The sequence below is a fragment of the Natator depressus genome, chromosome 7 (assembly GCF_965152275.1).
Source record: "Natator depressus isolate rNatDep1 chromosome 7, rNatDep2.hap1, whole genome shotgun sequence".
Taxonomy (NCBI): domain Eukaryota; kingdom Metazoa; phylum Chordata; order Testudines; family Cheloniidae; genus Natator; species Natator depressus.
The window spans coordinates 51,502,158-51,521,939 of record NC_134240.1 but is presented as its reverse complement, the minus strand read 5'-3'; the positions used below and the strand labels follow the sequence as shown (position 1 = coordinate 51,521,939).

The 19,782-nt window shown below is 45.5% G+C and overlaps 1 protein-coding gene across 1 annotated transcript in view; it reads right to left on the bottom strand.

Annotated features, from left to right (window-relative positions):
• FANCD2 (FA complementation group D2) overlaps positions 1-19,782 on the bottom strand; it is a 202,334-nt gene that overhangs the window by 102,822 nt on the left and 79,730 nt on the right. Inside the window, exons 28-30 of the mRNA XM_074958397.1 lie at positions 12,222-12,334; positions 9,046-9,192; positions 7,585-7,701 (exon numbers count right to left, since the gene is read on the bottom strand). Of these exons, the coding sequence (XP_074814498.1) occupies positions 7,585-7,701; positions 9,046-9,192; positions 12,222-12,334 (377 nt within the window). The remainder of the gene's footprint in view (positions 1-7,584; positions 7,702-9,045; positions 9,193-12,221; positions 12,335-19,782) is intronic.

The window sequence follows — 19,782 nt, the reverse complement described above, 5'->3', positions numbered from 1 at the left end:
AACTGTCTGAGAGGGAAAGCAACTGGTCAGTCAGTGAAAAAGAATGTTACGCCATTGTCTACGCTCTGGAAAAGCTACGCCCATATGTTTGGGGACGGCGTTTCCACCTGCAAACCGACCATGCTGCACTGAAGTGGCTTCACACCGTCAAAGAAAATAACAACAAACTTCTTCGGTGGAGTTTAGCTCTCCAAGATTTTGATTTCGACATCCAACACATCTCAGGAGCTTCTAACAAAGTGGCTGATGCACTCTCCCGTGAAAGTTTCCCAGAATCAACTGGTTAAAATCGTCCTTGAGATGTGGAAATTATTATTAGTCTTTATGTACTTGGTAGTATATTTAGAGATGCATGTGTCTTATTAACTCTGTTTTTCCTAGAGCTCCAGGAAGAAATCCCAGCCAGTGTTTCACCCTAGCTGAGATTTGGGGGGCGTGTCATAAATATAAAGGGAAGGGTAAACCCCTTTAAAATCCTTCCTGGCCAGAGGAAAAATCCTCTCACCTGTAAAGGGTTAAGAAGCTAAAGGTAACCTCGCTGGCACCTGACCAAAATGACCAGTGAGGAGACAAGATACTTTCAAAAGCTGGGAGGAGGGAGAGAAACAAAGGATCTGTGTCTGTCGGTACTCTGCTTTTGCCGGGGATAGAACAGGAATGGAGTCTTAGAACTTTTAGTAAGTAATCTAGCTAGGTATGCGTTAGATTGTGATTTCTTTAAATGGCTGAGAAAAGAATTGTGCTGAATAGAATGACTCTTTCTGTCTGTGTGTCTTTTTTGTAACTTAAGGTTTTGCCTAGAGGGATTCTCTATGTTTTGAATCTAATTATCCTGTAAGGTATCTACCATCCTGATTTTACAGAGGTGATTCCTTTACTTCTATTTACTTCTATTTCTATTAAAAGTCTTCTTGTAAGAAAACTGAATGCTTTTTCATTGTTCTCAGATCCAAGGGTTTGGGTCTGTGGTCACCTATGCAAATTGGTGAGGATTTTTACCAAACCTTTCCCAGGAAGTGGGGTGCAAGGGTTGGGAGGATTTTGCGGGGGGAAAGATGTGTGCAAACTACGTTTCCCAGTAAACCCAGTTAGAGTTTGGTGGTGGCAGTGGAGATCCAGGGACAAAGGATAAAATTAATTTGTACCTTGGGGAAGTTTTAACCTAAGCTGGTGAAAGTAAGCTTAGGAAGTTTTCATGCAGGTCCCCACATCTGTACCCTAGAGTTCAGAGTGGGGGAGGAACCTTGACACATGTCAATGGGATCTGCTAGTTACTAAGCACTTTTGAGACTCAGATCAGAGCTCTAGGTGAACATGGACTCAGAAAGCTAACTTTAGACACCTGTGTCACAAATGGAGCTGATATGTAACAAGATTATGAATAAGGCTGCGATTCTGTGACGGAGGTCATGAAAGTCATGGAATCCATTACTTCCAGAGACCTCCGTGACTTCAGCCCGCAGTGCCTGGGAGCTGCAGAGTCCCCCTGCTACCCATCATGGTTAGGAACTGTGCCCGCCCCACCCCCCCAAGCTCCAAGCCACCACGGGAAGCGGGGCACCCCCGCAGCTTCTTACCACTGCAGGCAGTGGGGCCCGTGGAAGCTCCGAACCACTGTGGGCAGCAGGGTCCCCTGGAGCTCTGACCCACCGTGAGCAGCATGGGTGCCCTACTGCTCCCGGCCTCTGTGGGCAGTGGAGGTGCCCTGGAGCTCTGAGCTGCTGTGGGTGGTGGGTGCCCCCATAGTTCCTGGCTGCCACAGGCAGCGGAGCCCCTGGGAACTCCGAGCCTCTGCAGGTGGTGGAGGGACCCCCGTAGCTCCTGGCCATCATGGGTGGTGGGGGACCCCCACAGCTCCTAGCTGCTGCAGGTGGCAGTGGCCCCCAGAGCTCCTAGCCATGGGTGGCGGAGGGACCCTCAGCTCTCACCAAGGGCTCCCCGAGGGCCGTGTGGGGACCCCGCAGCTCCCAATTTTGTCATGCATATTTTTAGTAAAAGTCATGGATCGGTCATGGGCTTCCCTGAATTTTTCTTTATTGCCTGTGACCTGTCCATGACTTTTACTAAAAATATGTGTGACAAAATCTTAGCCTTAATTATGAATACTGGAAGCATTGTTATGTATTAATCAATGACTACTGATGTAATAATGATATAAGCACTTTATATGACCAAGTCAGCGAGGGGAAGTCATTGGGTCATAGGACTTTCCTTTCCTGTGCTGTGAAAAGAATAGGGAGGCAAGGCAACACAATGGCTTCCCATACAAGAACATCCAGATATACGCTAGAAAGACAACAGGGTACAGCTGTTAGGATCAAAGATCCTACATCTTGCCTCCAATATGCTGTAAACTTGTTTTTGCAATGCTGGAGCCTACCAGATAAAAGGGCTACAAACAGTTAAAGTGTGTGTTGATTTTTACGAAGGTGAGGGGACTTATCAGAAGCCATCTAGGGGGACAGGCTGACAAAGAAAGAGAGGCTCTATGGAGGAGTCTAAAGGAATTTAATCTTCCCAGAGCCAGGGAATGGCAACTGTTGTGGAAAAGCAAGCATTGCATTTAGGGGGGGTTTATTGTTTTTAAGATATGTTTTCTCTGAAATGCTTTTGTTCTAAATAAATGTTGCTGTCTGAATGATGATTACCACTGTCCAGAGTCCTGGTGGGAACAGAACTGTAGGCTCGGAGTCCAACTATTCATATAAAATGATAGGGTGTAAATTAGCTTTTACCACAGAAGAAAGAGATCTTGGCATCATTGTGGATAGTTCTCTGAAAACATCCACTTAATGTGTAGTGGCAGTAAAAAAATCAAACAATGTTGGAAATCATTAAGAAAGGGACAGATAATAAGACAGAAAATAGCATATTGCCTCTATATAAGTCCACAGTATGCCCACATCTTGAATACTGCGTGCAGATGTGGTCGCCCCATCTCAAAAAAGATATATTGGAATTGAAAAAAATTCCAAATAAATCCATTAGTCTTTAAGGTGCCACCGGACTCCTTGTTGTTTTTATTGGAATTGGAAAAGGTTCAGAAAAGGGCAACAAAAATTAATAGGGGTATGGAACAGCTTCCGTATGAGGAGAGATTAAGACTGGGATTTTTCAGCTTGGAAAAGAGACGACTAAGGGGAGATATGATAGAGGTCTATATAATCATGACTGGTGTGGAGAAAGTACATAACACTTCCTTATTTACTCCTTCTCATAACACAAGAACTAGGGGTCAACAAATGAAATTAATAGGCAGCAGGTTTAAAACAAAAAAAAGGAAGTATTTTTTCACACAACACACAGTCAGTCTGTGAAACTCTGCCAGAGGATGTTGTCAAGGCCAAGACTATAACAGGGTTAAAAAAAAAATTAGCTCCATCAATGGTTATTAGCCAAGACGGGCAGGGATGGTGTCCCTAGCCTCTGTTTGCCAGAGGCTGGGAATGGGTGACAGGGGATGGATCACTTGATGATTACCTGTTCTGTTCATTCCCTCTGGGGCACCTGGCACTGGCCACTGTCAGAAGACAGGCTACTGGGCTAGATGGACCTTTGATCTGACCCAGTAGGGCCGTTCTTATGTACTTATGTTCTTAAATAAGTCCTGCTGAGGTGATCGCTGTTGAGACACAAGGGCCTGCCATCCAGCACCCAATCGGAGAATGGGAGAATTGAGTGATTCCACTGTTACACCCTGTAGCCCATGTTCACCCCTTTTATATGGTTATGATATATTTTGTACAAAGTATGCCTTGTGAGGTATAATTTGAAAACTCAATCTGCTGATTATTATTGTCCTGTTGAAATGTGTGAAGCAACACTATGTGTAAAGTTATACAGCTTGACTGTATGATCGTTACTGAAATATGTTGTAATTCTGGTAATACACACAAACCAATTTCTCAGACACAAAGACACATTAGCACACCAGCAAAGTGCTAAAGGGCAATTACCTGCTTAATCAGCCATTCACCAGCAGGGGAGGAGATGTAAACTAGTAATTTACATTTCATCTCAAAGACGGTTCAAATCTCATGTACGCAGAGGACTGTTTGTCTACACCGTGGAGGGTGAGTAATCCTCATAGAGGGGAGAAGAGTATAAGAATAGGAGACAGTGACCTCCATGTCACCTCTTCTCTCCATCTCTCTGCTCATGACTAAGGCTACAATTTAGTCACAGAGGTCGTGGAAGTCCCGGAAACTGTGACTTCCAGAGATGTCCGTGACTTCAGCCTGTGGTGATCGGGAGCTGCAGGGTCCCCCGCTGCCCGCGGGGGCTGAGAGCTGCAGGCTATGGAGGGGGCCCTGGAAGCTCCAAATCACCACAGGCGGTGGGAAAACCCCCAAGCTCCTGGCTGCCACAGACCTTTGGAGCTGTAGGCGGCTGGGGTACCCCGCAGCTCCCAACTGTGGGCAGCAGGGGACCCTGGAGCTCTGACACCCAACCCGCAGTGGGGGCCCCCTGGAGCTCTTAGCCGCCACACAGCTGGCCTGCTGCAGGTTGTGTGGGGACCTGCAGATCCCCATTTTGTCATGGATATTTTTAGCAAAAAAGTCAGGGACAGGCCATGACTTCCATGAATTTTCCTTTATTGCCCTTGATCTATCCCTAACTTTTACTAAAAATATCCGTGACAAAATCTTAGCCTTACTCATTTCATCAACGAATACCTGAAGAACACAGAACTAAGGTATATGTGTATTGGGGGGAAGTGGGGAGATTCCCAGACTAGAAGGAAACTCAGCCTGTGAACTGTATTGCAGCATATGGTGAAACAGATCTTTCTGCTTTTAAACCTACTAGCCTCAGTAAAGTTTAGGAATTAGTTAGCATTTTTATTTGCTTTGCAACCAATTCTGACTTTTATGCCTTATCACTTGTGATCACTTAAAATCCATCATTCTCTAGTTAATAAACTTGGTTTATTGTTTTATCTAAACTAGTATATGCTTGGACTGAAATGTTGGGGAATCTCTACTTAGGACAACATGGCGGGTGCATAATCATTAGTGTTGGAATGACAGATTACTAGGAGCTTGCACTGTTAAGGAGGATACTGAGCAGTGCAAGACACATTTCTGGAGAGCAAGGCTGGGACTGGGGAAACAGAGCAAGTGTTGCTCTGTATATAATTCATGGATGGCTGGGCATAGCATTCATGTATTCAGCTAGAGTGATTTTACATACTAGTGGTTGTGTGTGCAGAGAGCCTAGAGAAGTTGCTGTTCACCAGCAAAGCAGTGTAAAAGGCATCCCAGATTGCAGAGCTAAGGGGACGCAGCAGTCCAGATTGCACCCTGAGGAATATCACATCCACCCCAGGAGAAGTGGTAGCCTGAGACCTGGAAGGGTGTACTTAGACCAGGTGGGGTCAAGGGTGCAGTCCATTTGGTAACTATGACACCACCAGTTATGAAAACCTTGGCATTATGCCAACAGCTGAGATGGGACTCGCTAAATAAGAGAACCCAAAATGGTTGAGAGGAAAAAAAGTCCTCTTCATCCAGATGTCCAGGATTATGTGCAAATGATGCAGCTTGAGAAGGTGGCATCTGGGACTTGTTCAAACTAAGAGGAACCCAGGACAGATCTGGCTCAGTCAGGTGTCCATGCAGGAAAGGGTAGATATGTACTTCCCGCAATGAAGCCTGGCAACATCAGTGCCAGAACCTCTGTGAAGATCTTTACGGAAGAAAGGCTAGCTGGGTTTAGATATGTAAACACATGCCCTTTAGACGGAGTGAACAGAATAAATTTGCCCTTGCAGGGGGCCTGAAGGACTGGTTAGGGTGGTTTCCATAAGCAGGCACATCCTCCAGTTAGTGCTGTTGATTAACTGGAGTTCTAAGATAGGGCTGAATTCCATACCCCCACCTGCTTCAACTTTATAATGCAACATGAGTAGAAATCTTGCCTTCGCTCCAACCAAGAGAATGTGACAATGGTCTGTCTGGCCAGAGCTCTGGGATCTTTGTGACAAGGTGGAGGAAAGGGGACAAGTCGACAACCTGGAAGGCCAAGGGGTGGGACAAAAGAATGAATTCAAAAGTGTAAAGTTTTCTTATTATTTCTCGATAATACAAGCCTCTGTGAAGCAGGGATTCCTTCTGCCAAACAGTTCTGGAATAGGGAAGGATGGAGGCTGGTCTGGCACGCCTCCAGAAACCATTTACTGGAGAAGAGACTCCAGTAGAGACCTATGGGGAGGACTCACTTCCTGCTTGAATCTGTCTTGCTTCCTTACAAAAGGAAATTTTCCTCCAAACAGAAGCCGCTGCTCCAGCAAACAACTTATTATTATTTGTTCTATGGTAGAGTCTAGAGGCCCCAGCTGAGACTATGGCCCATTGTGCTAGGTGCTGTACAAAATGTAGTGCCTCAGACCCTGTCCCAAAGAGCTTACAGACTAAACAAAGGTTGGGAGAAAGGGAGGATTATTAGCCCCATGTGACAGATGGAGAGGCGAATCACAGAGGGATGATGTCCCATGCCGGAGCTGGGAACTGAACCTAGCTCTTCTAAGTCTCAACCCAGTGCCTGAGTCTCAGCACAAGGCCAGTCTGCCTCTCCAAAGACGGTGCTACAGCTGGTAAACAGAAGAAAGGCACAATGGAAAAGGAGTGTAGTTTTCATTCTCGTCATACTCCAAAACAACTGGACTCAAAACTTCCAACAATAAAATATTCACCCTCGGGCAGACCTGAAAAATATCAGCCCTAAAAGATGCAAGTCTGAGACAGTTATGAGAACGTGAAAAGGGAAATGCTCAGGCAGCCTCGACTTGGGGTGTCACTAACCCTTCTAAGTAACATAGCTCAGCACATCCTGATGAATGGGACCCCCAGGCAGGTGGGCTGGAGCAGCAGGCACATTCCAGGGAAAAGTCAGCTCCCCACACCAGAGCAACTTTGTAGCCAGCAGAGCAGACACAGAAGCAGCCTCAGCAGGTTCTGAAGCAGGGACCTAGGGACACTGACATGATTGATGCTCCAAGTCCTTTTCACCCCGTCCCTCACAGTCTCGTCACCTCAGGTTCACTCCAGCTGCCCTTCATCCTTTCCTCCCCTCCCTCTTCTTCTGCACCCCTTCCCATCTATGTCCTCTCTCCATTCCTGTGTCTTTCTGTTTAGCAAATCCTCTGCTAACAAAACTTAAACCACAACATTAAAAACAAAAAACAATTAAAAATGGCAGCACTCTAATGCCCTTTGCTGCCCAGCCCTCGGCTCACACTGCTGGCAGGTTCTATCCCTTTGCCCTACCCTGTGTCAGTCTTGCTATTTAGATGGTAAGCTTTTGGGGCAGGGACTGTCTACTACTCTGTTTGTACACTGCCCAGTACAATGGGCTCTGACCTTAGCCATTTCCTAGGCACTACTGTAATAAGTCTAAGTATATGGGAAGCTCTTTCCAATTCAGCCCTGTGTAGAGAGCATACATAAGGCCAATGCACCACTGGTATCCCCAGCTTCAATCTAGCACAGATGCCTTCTTCAGGCTCTCTACCTGAGGTTGAATTTCACTCTCCGTGCCTCTAGCTAGTAAACACTTTGCCCCACCTCTCCCTTTTGTACATACCTTTAAGAAAGGGGCTCTCTTTGCAGCGGGTGGCATCAGTATGTGCTCCAGCTTTTGGCAAAGATCATCCAGAAGGAACACAAGCTCTGCTGGCCCTAACTGTACAATTTCTCTGGCCTAAAATTTCAAGGAAGAAAATAGTTCAGTATGTTCATCTCCATTAACCATCCTCAAAAGTAGGCACACAGGATCTTGGGTTATACATAGGATGGATTACCTAAACTTGGCAATTTAGGGTAACACTGATCCCCAAAATTCCCCATTACACATTAGACAGCTGTGGCAGCTATATGCTGTGTGTATATAGGACCAACTGAACAGGACCAACTGACCTGGCATATCTCCAAGAGACAGTCTAAGAAGTTTAAGGCCTATGAATTCTTACCCTGAATCTGTTGGGAAAGACCTGGAAGTAATTTAATCAAACTCATGCTACAGGACTACCCAATGCATGCTGGGCTCTTGTCTGAACTTTGTTTTGAGACTCCTGTCAATTCCCTCATTTTTCAGCTAAGATGGTTTGCATTAGAAGAGCTAATGGAAAACTGTGGAAGGATGGCTGTGAACAGCCTCGGACTTTTCCATGGACTGAGAAATATAAATCCCAGTGACACAAAATCAACTCTGTTTGTCTTTACTCTGGTCAGTTTTTGTGTATGTCCTTTTCTATGCCTTCTTTTATTTTTCATTCCAAGTTATGGGTGTTGGGCCTATCAAATCTCAAGGTTCTGGTTTCTCAGGTATTACCATAATACCCTAACTGGTCCAGGACTTGGTTCTGCCTACTCATCTGATGTTGGTTACTGCACTGCAGATGAGGGGCAAAACTCTGTGCAGCAGTGGGAATGCACCTCCAGTCCAGTCTTTCCCATCTGCCCTTTCATGGACATGATACTTTGCCTGCCCAAGGAAAGAGTCTTCTCTCTTTTTCTTCTCATGTGCCCTGTCTGTGTGTGTCCTGTCTGGTTGGGAAAGTGACTGGAGTGAACATGATGTTCTGACAGTAGCTGAGAATGGTTTGGATGTGACATCAGTGATGTGCCATCACTAAAACATGTGGTTTGTGACTTGCAATCCCCATTAGCTCCAAAGGGTTTAACACGTCCCATGTGGTTAGTAAGAGAGATCAAAGCCTGAGACTGATCAAAGCTGAAAGAGCCTCAAGATGGAGCACCAGCTGGACGTGCACAAGTAACATCTATTTGCCACAGCTATAGTGTTACTATCTGTCCTAGGACCTTCTAAAGCACCTGTCTTTTCCTGTGTGGACGTGGATACCTTCCCCGAAGCAGCATACTGACTTTCTGCAGTTGGGCATGGGCCATGATGAGATTGGATTTTCTCCATTTTAGTTAAGCAGAGGAGGCTAAGTCTTCCAAACCCTCGGTGAGAATGAACCAGTTACAACTCTGCAGCAGCCTTCTGGCCCCTCTTGGTACAAGTTTACTCTGTTACACTTACCTCTGTGTGCATCTCCGAGTCCAAAATAGACTTGGTCAGCAGCCCACAGTGCAGGATGGTGAACACCTCAAGGTCTAGCTCTCGGAAGAATGCACGATAACTCCGCAGCTGCACCAAAGGGATCCCTGACTTTTTTTCAGTGGTGTCCTGAAATGAAAATGGCAATGTTAATAACAGAATAAAGCCAATGGTCACATCTGTGCTCTGGTAAAGAATACTGCATGTAAAAAATTTTGGTCCTACAATACAGGACTCTACATTATTTGGTACGTGTGAAAACAGCCAAGGGGTTTCCCTGAGTGCATGATTTTCTCCAACACAAACCAACTCCCCTCTGCTCCCCCTAAACTATCCCAGCTCAATAAAGACACTTCTCCCACATTCCGTCTTCCACATTTTTTCCCAGGTTGAGCAACAGGAAAGTCTTCTTAGTAGTGAAGGCGTGGAATTGTCTCCTAAGGAAGTGGTGAAAGCATCACCACTTTGGACTGAATAAAGCACTAGAAAATTTGCTAAAGAGACCAATACTACCTTCACCCCAGGAAGGTTGAAAAGATGATCTAAGAGAGTTTTGACATCTCCAGATTCCATGAATCTATGGTAAGAGCAAAACTCACAGTGCACTCGATGAAAGACGATATTGTGTGACAAGTGATGTGAAAGAGGAGGAAGACTGTTTAGGAAATGATTAGGTCTTAGATATGAGTGTCAGACTCGAATGAACACTACTGGACATCCTATGTATCAAACAAGAAAATTTCACTCTTCAATGCTGGAATATCTTCCACCAGAACCTGAGGCATCCAAATTTGAGGCCAGACACTCTCTTTCATTAATCAAAGAGATCTGATCTTAACAATAACTAGTCTAAAAGGTAAAAAGGCACTTATCTAGCTAAGGATCTGAGAATCATAGAATATCAGGGTTGGAAGGGACCTCAGGAGGTCATCTAGTCCAAACCCCTGCTCAAAGCAGGACCAATCCCCAACTAAACCATCCCAGCCAGGGCTTTGTCAAGCCTGACCTTAAAAACCTCTAAGGAAGAAGATTCCACCACCTCCCTAGGTAACGCATTCCAGTGCTTCACCACCCTCCTAGGGAAAAAGTTTTTCCTAATATCCAACCTAAACCTCCCACACTGCAATTTGAGACCATTACTCCTTGTTCTGTCATCTGCTACCACTGAGAACAGTCTGGAGCCATCCGCTTTCAACTACCTGAAAGGGGGTTCCAAAGAGGATGGCTCTAGACTGTTCTCAATGGTAGCAGATGACAGAACGAGGAGTAATGGTCTCAAGTTGCAATGGGGGAGGTTTAGATTGGATATTAGGAAAAACTTTTTCACTAAGAGGGTGGTGAAACACTGGAATGCGTTACCTAGGGAGGTGGTAGAATCTCCTTCCTTAGAGGTTTTTAAGGTCAGGCTTGACAAAGCCCTGGCTGGGATGATTTAACTGGGAATTGGTCCTGCTTCGAGCAGGGGGTTGGACTAGATGACCTTCTGGGGTCCCTTCCAACCCTGATATTCTATGATTCTATGATTCTTTGGAAACCCCTTTCAGGTAGTTGAAAGCAGCTATCAAATCCCGCCTCATTCTTCTCTTCTGCAGACTAAATAATCCCAGTTCCCTCAGCCTCTCCTCATAAATCATGTGCTCCAGCCCCCTAATCATTTTTGTTGCCCTCCGCTAGACTCTTTCCAATTTTTCCACATCCTTCTTGTAGTGTGGGGCCCAAAACTGGACACAGTACTCCAGATGAGGCCTCACCAATGTCGAATAGAGGGGAACAATCACATCCCTCGATCTGCTGGCAATGCCCCTACTTATACACCCCAAAATGCCGTTAGCCTTCTTGGCAACAAGGGCACGCTGCTGACTCATATCCAGCTTCTCGTCCACTGTAACCCCTCGGTCCTTTTCTGCAGAACTGCTGCCTAGCCACTCAATCCCTAGTCTGTAGCAGCGCATGGGATTCTTCTGTCCTAAGTGCAGGACTCTGCACTTGTCCTTGTTGAACCTCAACAGATTTCTTTTTGGCTCAATCCTCTAATTTGTCTAGGTCCCTCCATATCCTATCCCTACCCTCCAGCGTATCTACTACTCCTCCCAGTTTAGTGTCATTTGCAAACTTGCTGAGGGTGCAGTACACGCCATCCTCCAGATCATTTATGAAGATATTGAACAAAACCGGCCCCAAGACTGACCCTTTGGGCACTCCGCTTGATACCGGCTGCCAACTAGACATGGAGTCATTGATCACTAGCCGTTGAGCCCGACAATCTAGCCAGCTTTCTATCCACCTTTTCGTCCATTCATCCAGCCCATACTTCTTTAACTTGCTGGCAAGAATACTGTGGGAGACCGTAACAAAAGCTTTGCTAAAGTCAAGGAATAACACGTCCACTGCTTTCCCCTCATCCAAAGAGCCAGTTATCTTGTCATAGAAGGTGATTAGGTTAGTCAGGCATGACTTGCCCTTGATGAATCATGCTGACTGTTCCTGATCACTTTCCTCTCCTCTAAGTGCTTCAGAATTGATTCCTTGAGGATGTGCTCCATGATTTTTCCAGGGACTGAGGTGAGGCTGACTGGCCTGTAGTTCCCCAGATTCTCTTTCTTCCCTTTTTTAAAGATGGGCACTACATTAGCCTTTTTCCAGTCATCCAGGACCTCCCTCAGATGCAGTACATCTGGCCCCATGGACTTGTGCTTGTCCAGCTTTTCTAAATAGTCCTGAACCATTTCTTTCTCCACAGAGGGCTGGTCACCTCCTCCCCATGCTGTGCTGCCTAGTACAGTAGTCTGGAAGCTGACCTTGTTCGTGAAGACAGAGGTAAAAAAAGCATTGAGTACATTAGAAATCCGAAGAGGTTCACGTTCTTTTGCTGCTGTGGCTGGAAGGAATTTAGGTGGCAACAGCCATGCAACCTTCGATAGCCACACCTTTAGAATCTGCTCAAACACTACCAGAAGGTTCAGTGCATCACAAGACCAGAAATATGCAGAGGACACTCAAACAAAACTGACTTTCCAAGCTCAGATGTGAGGATCATGTCAGAAAGCAGCACTGAGCTCTTGAACTGAGATTTCTATCACTGTTAAGAGTCCCTCTCCTCGCTTTCTGTTTTACACACCCCTTTCTTATCCCCCACAAGCCCCTTTTACCAATAGTACCTTCTCTAGCTGGGTGGTCTCAGCTTCGGACTGATTTCCCTCAGGATTCTCCTCCATTTGTGAGTGGTCTGCAGAGGAGTCTTTGCTGCCTTCAGATTTTTGTTTTTTTCCTCCTGGAAGAGAAACAGTTTTACAAACATAGCCCATGCCAAACCCGAGCCTCTGCGAGGGCTCAGCCAGGCTACTGATAGGGGAATGCTCATGCTGTAACCTAGCCAGATTTAGGAAAGCAGCTGACAAAGCACTACATAAAGACTATATTGGAGATAGCCAGGGTCACAGCCTGAAATTGCAGGGCCCAGGACATTTGGGGTCCCTTCCCCAACCACTCTTTTTTCTTTTTCTTTTTTCTTAAAACTAGTTTACTTAATTGGGCCCCATGTTTTTACTATTATCTACATATATTATAATGCAGTGCTATAAATCAATAGAAATGCCCTCACCTAGAATATTGGGTTCAGGACTAGTCACCCTATCTGCAGAAGGAGAAAGGGTTCAGAGAAAGGTGATGAGAATAATTAGGAGCTTAGTAAAATTCTCATCTGCACAGAAACTGAAAAGATTGGGACTGTCACCTTAGAGAGGTCAAGATAAAAGTATTTTATGTTTGTACAGCGCCTAGCACAATGGAGTCCTGGTCCATGACTAGGGCTCCTACGTGCTATGGTAATACAAATAATAATAATAAGTTCATACAATAGTGCATGGTTGTGACATGCTATACCTCAAAGTAGCATCCTGTAACCCCCATATTCATGATTGGTATATGGTTGTGATATTTCAAACAAAGTGTGCCTTGCAAGTCGTCATATGAAAGCTCAGTCCGGGGGACTGAGTCATCTATCTGCCGCCCTGACCGGGAAAACCGAGAAGTCTGCTGCTTGCCAGGGGCTAAGATTCGCGATGTGACGGAGAGACTGCCGAGGCTCATCAAGCCCTCGGATCGCTACCCCTTCCTGCTTCTCCACGTGGGCACCAACGATACTGCCAAGAATGACCTTGAGCGGATCACTGCGGACTTCGTGGCTCTGGGAAGAAGGATAAAGGAGTTTGAGGCGCAAGTGGTGTTCTCGTCCATCCTCCCCGTGGAAGGAAAAGGCCGGGGCAGGGACCGTCGAATTGTGGAAGTCAACGAATGGCTACGCAGGTGGTGTCGGAGAGAAGGCTTTGGATTCTTTGACCATGGGATGGTGTTCCATGAAGGAGGAGTGCTGGGCAGAGATGGGCTCCATCTTACGAAGAGAGGGAAGAGCATCTTTGCCAGCAGGCTGGCTAACCTAGTGAGGAGGGCTTTAAACTAGGTTCACCGGGGGAAGGAGACCAAAGCCCTGAGGTAAGTGGGAAAACGGGATACCGGGAGGAAGCACAGGCAGGAACGTCTGTGATGGGAGGGCTCCTGCCTCATACTGAGAATGAGGGGCGATCAGCAGGTTCTCTCAAGTGCTTATATACGAATGCACAAAGCCTTGGAAACAAGCAGGGAGAACTGGAGGTCCTGGTGATGTTAGGGAATTATGACGTGATTGGAATAACAGAGACTTGGTGGGATAACTCACGTGACTGGAGTACTGTCATGGATGGTTATAAACTGTTCAGGAAGGACAGGCAGGGCAGAAAAGGTGGGGGAATAGCACTGTATGTAAGGGAGCAGTATGACTGCTCAGAGCTCAAGTATGAAACTGCAGAAAAACCTGAGTATCTCTGGATTAAGTTTAGAAGTGTGAGTAATAAGAGTGATATAGTGGTGGGAGTCTGCTATAGACCACCGGATCAGGGGGATGAGGTGGATGAGGCTTTCTTCCGGCAACTCGCAGAAGCTACTAGATCGCACGCCCTGGTTCTCATGGGTGACTTTAATTTTCCTGATATTTGCTGGGAGAGCAATACAGCGGTGCATAGACAATCCAGGAAGTTTTTGGAAAGCGTAGGGGACAATTTCCTGGTGCAAGTGCTAGATGAGGCAACTGGGGGGGAGCTTTTCTTGACCTGCTGCTCACAAACAGGGAAGAATTAGTGGGGGAAGCAAAAGTGGATGGGAATCTGGGAGGCAGTGACCATGAGTTGGTTGAGTTCAGGATCCTGACGCAGGGAAGAAAGGTAAGCAGCAGGATACGGACCCTGGACTTCAGGAAAGCAGACTTCGACTCCCTCAGGGAGCGGATGGGTAGGATCCCCTGGGGGAATAACATGAAGGGGAAAGGAGTCCAGGAGAGCTGGCTGTATTTCAAGGAATCCCTGTTGAGGTTACAGGGACAAACCATCCCGATGAGTCGAAAGAATAGTAAATATGGCAGGCGACCAGCTTGGCTTAATGGTGAAATCCTAGCGGATCTTAAACATAAAAAAGAAGCTTACAAGAAGTGGAAGGTTGGACATATGACCAGGGAAGAGTATAAAAATATTGCTCGGGCATGTAGGAATGAAATCAGGAGGGCCAAATCGCACCTGGAGCTGCAGCTAGCAAGAGATGTCAAGAGTAACAGGAAGGGTTTCTTCAGGTATGTTGGCAACAAGAAGAAAGCCAAGGAAAGTGTGGACCCCTTACTGAATGAGGGAGGCAACCTAGTGACAGAGGATGTGGAAAAAGCTAATGTGCTCAATGCTTTTTTTGCCTCTGTCTTCACTAACAAGGACAGCTCCCAGACTGCTGCGCTGGGCATCGCAACATGGGGAGTAGATGGCCAGCCCTCTGTGGAGAAAGAGGTGGTTAGGGACTATTTAGAAAAGCTGGAGGTGCACAAGTCCATGGGGCCGGACGAGTTGCATCCGAGAGTGCTAAAGGAATTGGCGGATGTGATTGCAGAGCCATTGGCCATTATCTTTGAAAACTCATGGCGATCGGGGGAAGTCCCGGATGACTGGAAAAAGGCTAATGTAGTGCCAATCTTTAAAAAAGGGAAGAAGGAGTATCCTGGGAACTACAGGCCAGTCAGCCTCACCTCAGTCCCTGGAAAAATCATGGAGCAGGTCCTCAAGGAATCAATCCTGAAGCACTTACACGAGAGGAAAGTGATCAGGAACAGTCAGCATGGATTCACCAAGGGAAGGTCATGCCTGACTAATCTAATCGCCTTCTATGATGAGATTACTGGTTCTGTGGATGAAGGGAAAGCAGTGGATGTATTGTTTCTTGACTTTAGCAAAGCTTTTGACACGGTCTCCCACAGTATTCTTGTCAGCAAGTTAAAGAAGTATGGGCTGGATGAATGCACTATAAGGTGGGTAGAAAGTTGGCTAGATTGTCGGGCTCAACGGGTAGTGATCAATGGCTCCATGTCTAGTTGGCAGCCGGTATCAAGTGGAGTGCCCCAGGGGTCGGTCCTGGGGCCGGTTTTGTTCAATTACTTCATAAATGATCTGGAGGATGGTGTGGATTGCACTCTCAGCAAATTTGCGGATGATACTAAACTGGGAGGAGTGGTAGATACGTTGGAGGGCAGAGATAGGATACAGAGGGACCTAGACAAATTGGAGGATTGGGCCAAAAGAAACCTGATGAGGTTCAATAAGGATAAGTGCAGGGTCCTGCACTTAGGACGGAAGAACCCAATGCACAGCTACAGACTAGGGACCGAATGGCTAGGCAGCAGTTCTGCGGAAAAGGACCTAGGGGTTACAGTGGACGAGAAGCTGGATATGAGTCAGCAGTGTGCCCTTGTTGCCAAGAAGGCCAATGGCATTTTGGGATGTATAAGTAGGGGCATAGCGAGCAGATCGAGGGACGTGATCGTTCCCCTCTATTCGACATTGGTGAGGCCTCATCTGGAGTACCGTGTCCAGTTTTGGGCCCCACACTACAAGAAGGATGTGGATAAATTGGAGAGAGTCCAGCGAAGGGCAACAAAAATGATTAGGGGTCTGGAACACATGACTTATGAGGAGAGGCTGAGGGAACTGGGATTGTTTAGTCTGCAGAAGAGAAGAATGAGGGGGGATTTGATAGCTGCTTTCAACTACCTGAGAGGTGGTTCCAGAGAGGATGGTTCTAGACTATTCTCAGTGGTAGAAGAGGACAGGATAAGGAGTAATGGTCTCAAGTTGCAGTGGGGGAGGTTTAGGTTGGATATTAGGAAAAACTTTTTCACTAGGAGGGTGGTGAAACACTAGAATGCATTACCTAGGGAGGTGGTAGAATCTCCTTCCTTAGAAGTTTTTAAGGTCAGGCTTGACAAAGCCCTGGCTGGGATGATTTAATTGGGGATTGGTCCTGCTTTGAGCAGGGGGTTGGACTAGATGACCTCCTGAGGTCCCTTCCAACCCTGATATTCTATGATTCTATGATTCATGATCTGCTGAAAACCACTGTTCTGTCAAAATATGTATATTGTTAGTGTGTATAAGATTTGCTATATGGTTGGTATTATACTATGTTGTGAGTTTGGGAGATGCCCACTGCTAGCTCTCCAGTGACTAAAGGGTGGTAACCCATACCCAGGCGGGCGTTAAATGATCATTGATCAATAGGGGAATTGTAAACAAGGTATTTACAATTCTGTAAAAGACAGTTGTGTAAGCATCACACAATAAGAATTGCTCAACTCTATGACTCAGTTGCACAAGCACCACACAATCGGAGATTGCTCAACTCTTGTGACTCAGCAAGGCCAACCAGGACATGTCTGGGACATGAATTGAGAGTATAAAATAAGGGACAGTGGCATGGCACCATGATTCCACCTCTCTCCTGCCCCACCTACACTGAAGGCAATAAGAATGCCAGGAAGACAAAGACTTTGAACTGAGGAGACTGTCCCAAGCAGAGAAGGAAATTCAGCCTGTGTATTAAGAACTGTAACCTGCCTCCAACATCCAGTCAGGTTAGAAAAGCTGTTTGATTCAAATCTTGCTTAGTCTATAAGTTTAGGATTTAGAATGCGTGTTTACTTTTTATTTTCATAGGTAAATATCTCTGACCTTTATGCCTATCACTTAAAAGCTCTTTCTGTAGTTAATAAACTTATTTTAATGTTTTATTCTTACCAGTGGGTTTGTCTAAAGTGCATGGGGAATCTGCTCAGGTTACAAAGGCTGGTGCATGTCCACTATCCTTTGACGAAGTGGCGAACTAATTCATGAGCTTGTACTGTTCAAGAAAAGGTCTTGAGGAGTGTAAGATGGTACATTCCTGGGGTGTAAGGCTGGGAATATTTGCTGGTGTTTCCCTGTGTATAGTTCATGAGTGCCTTGGAGAGCATTCGTGCAAGATAACAGCACCTGGAAGGATTTGCTGTTTGTCACTGGCAAACCATTGTGAGAGAAAACCCAGGCTGGAGAGTAAGGGGAGCACAGCAGTCCCACAATTTCAGGTTGTACCCAAGGGATCCCATCACAATGGTCTAGAGAGGTTAGATGGAAAGCTTCTATTCTCCCTGTCTCTTACCACAAAAACAAGGGGACATTCAGTGAAATCAAAAAGGAGCAAATAGAAAACTAACAAAAGAAAATAGTTTTTCACACAATGTTTGATGTGGACTCTGTGATGCTGTATGGAATATGGGAGACACTTTATGATATTGTTGATACCAATATTATAAAATTACAAGGAAGCCGACAGATATGCCATGTACGGTATCTGTGAAAATGTTATGATTTGCCAAATATAATGATCTTGTTTATATATTTGTATCACCTTTATATTGTGACAGGTTTCAGAGTAGCAGCTGTGTTAGTCTGTATTAGCAAAAAGAAAAGGAGTACTTGTGGCACCTTAGAGACTAACCAATTTATTTGAGCATAATTTATTTGACAATTTTGTTAGTCTCTAAGGTGCCACAAGTACTCCTTTTCTTTTTATATTGTGAGTTATAGATATGTATGATATATCTGTGTTTCACAACTTATGCTGTGTTTCTGGGTGACACCCCCAGACAGATAGGCATCACGGCTTAACCTGTTTGATGGCCCATCAAGGGTCTTCAGCTATATAATGAACCCATTGAAAAAGCCAGGGACTACACTTTATGAGTCAGCAAGTCATGTAGGGGCATGCCTATGGACAGAACTCTAAGGCTTTTCAATGCCATGTGCTGTGAAGCTTGTGTTTGGGACACAGGAAGTACAAGCTGCATGACAAAGGATATAAAAAGGCAGCTGCATCATCTCCTTTTTGTCTTCATTCCTGCTTTTAACCTTTGGAGTAACTTTTCTAAAAACTCAAGCTCTCAACAAAGGACTGAATGACCCATCCAAGCTGTGGATGTGTTCCAGAGGGACTTTCAAGCCAGCAAACTCACCAATACTGCTAAGAACCTGATACATACCGAGACTTCAAAGTCCATATATCTGACCGCTTCACCATTTAACAACTCTCTTCTTGTTCTTTCTTTTTTTCTTTATAATAATCTTTAGTTTTAGACACTAAAGGATTGGTTAGCAACATGGTATTTTGGGTAAGATCCAAACTAATATTGACCTGGTAACATGGCTGGCCCTTTGGTGTCAGAAGAACATTTTGTATATGTGAGCAGAGTTTTTAAATAACTTCTCGCTGTACTGGACCTAGGTGCTGACTGAGGGCCAGAGAACTGGAATGCAATAAAGGCAGTAGTGTGATTTCTATTTTTTGCTTCTCGATAACCAGTGTGGGGGATCAGAAGCACAGTTTATGACTGTTGGTGAGTTTGACTTCAGTATTAACCACCACTTTGGGAGTGTCTGCTCTTCCTTTTGCAGTCTTCCCTGAACTTGGCATTTTCAGTAAGGACTACCCCAGGCACACAGAGGCACATATTCCTTGCTCGAGGATGTCACTGTGGATAAGATGAAACATTTCTCTGGGTAACAAGAAGATCCAGAATTATAAAGAGAGGCTACCTAGCAGTAACGTCTTCTTCAAGAGTTGCCTCTGTACATTTACACGTGTGGGATATGGCACCTCCTAATGTCGAGCTACAGAAATTCACTAAAAAGCTTTGTCCATTAGGGAGTTCATGAGTATTCTTGCGTGAAGATGATGTCATCACCCTACTCTGTATCAGGGAGCGGATCTCTCCAATGGCTTTAGTTCTTTCTCCTTAGACCAGAGTCCTAATGTTGTATAGAACTCTGAGGTAGAGAGGCAGTTGGGTAGGTACTCTGAATGCACAGAGGTGACTTCAAAGGCCTCTGTGCATTCCCATTTATGGGAGATTGGCAAGCAGTGCTCCATCAGGAGGAAGGTGGGTGAGGAGTTCTAGTTAGATACAGACTGCAGCACCACTCTCACAAACTGGATGTGCAAAGATAAAGGTGTGCGTGGAACTCCAAGTTGCTGCTTTACAAATCTCGCACAGGGGAATGTGCCTAAGGTGTGCTACTGAAACCACTACTGTGGCTCTGGTGAGGTGTGTCTTCAAGCCAGGAGGTACTGGCTTTCTGGCTAAGGTGTAACAATGCCCTATACAGCTCTTAATCCACTGAGAAAGAGTTTGTTTATTAATAGGTTCCCCCTTTAAATCTCTCCCCATTAGCAACAACCAAATCCATAAGAAAACCACCAAATCCATGAGAAAATAAAATAGATTATTTCTCACTTTCAGGTGACATTGTAAATAAGAAAAACTAGTTTGTTTACATTTACGGG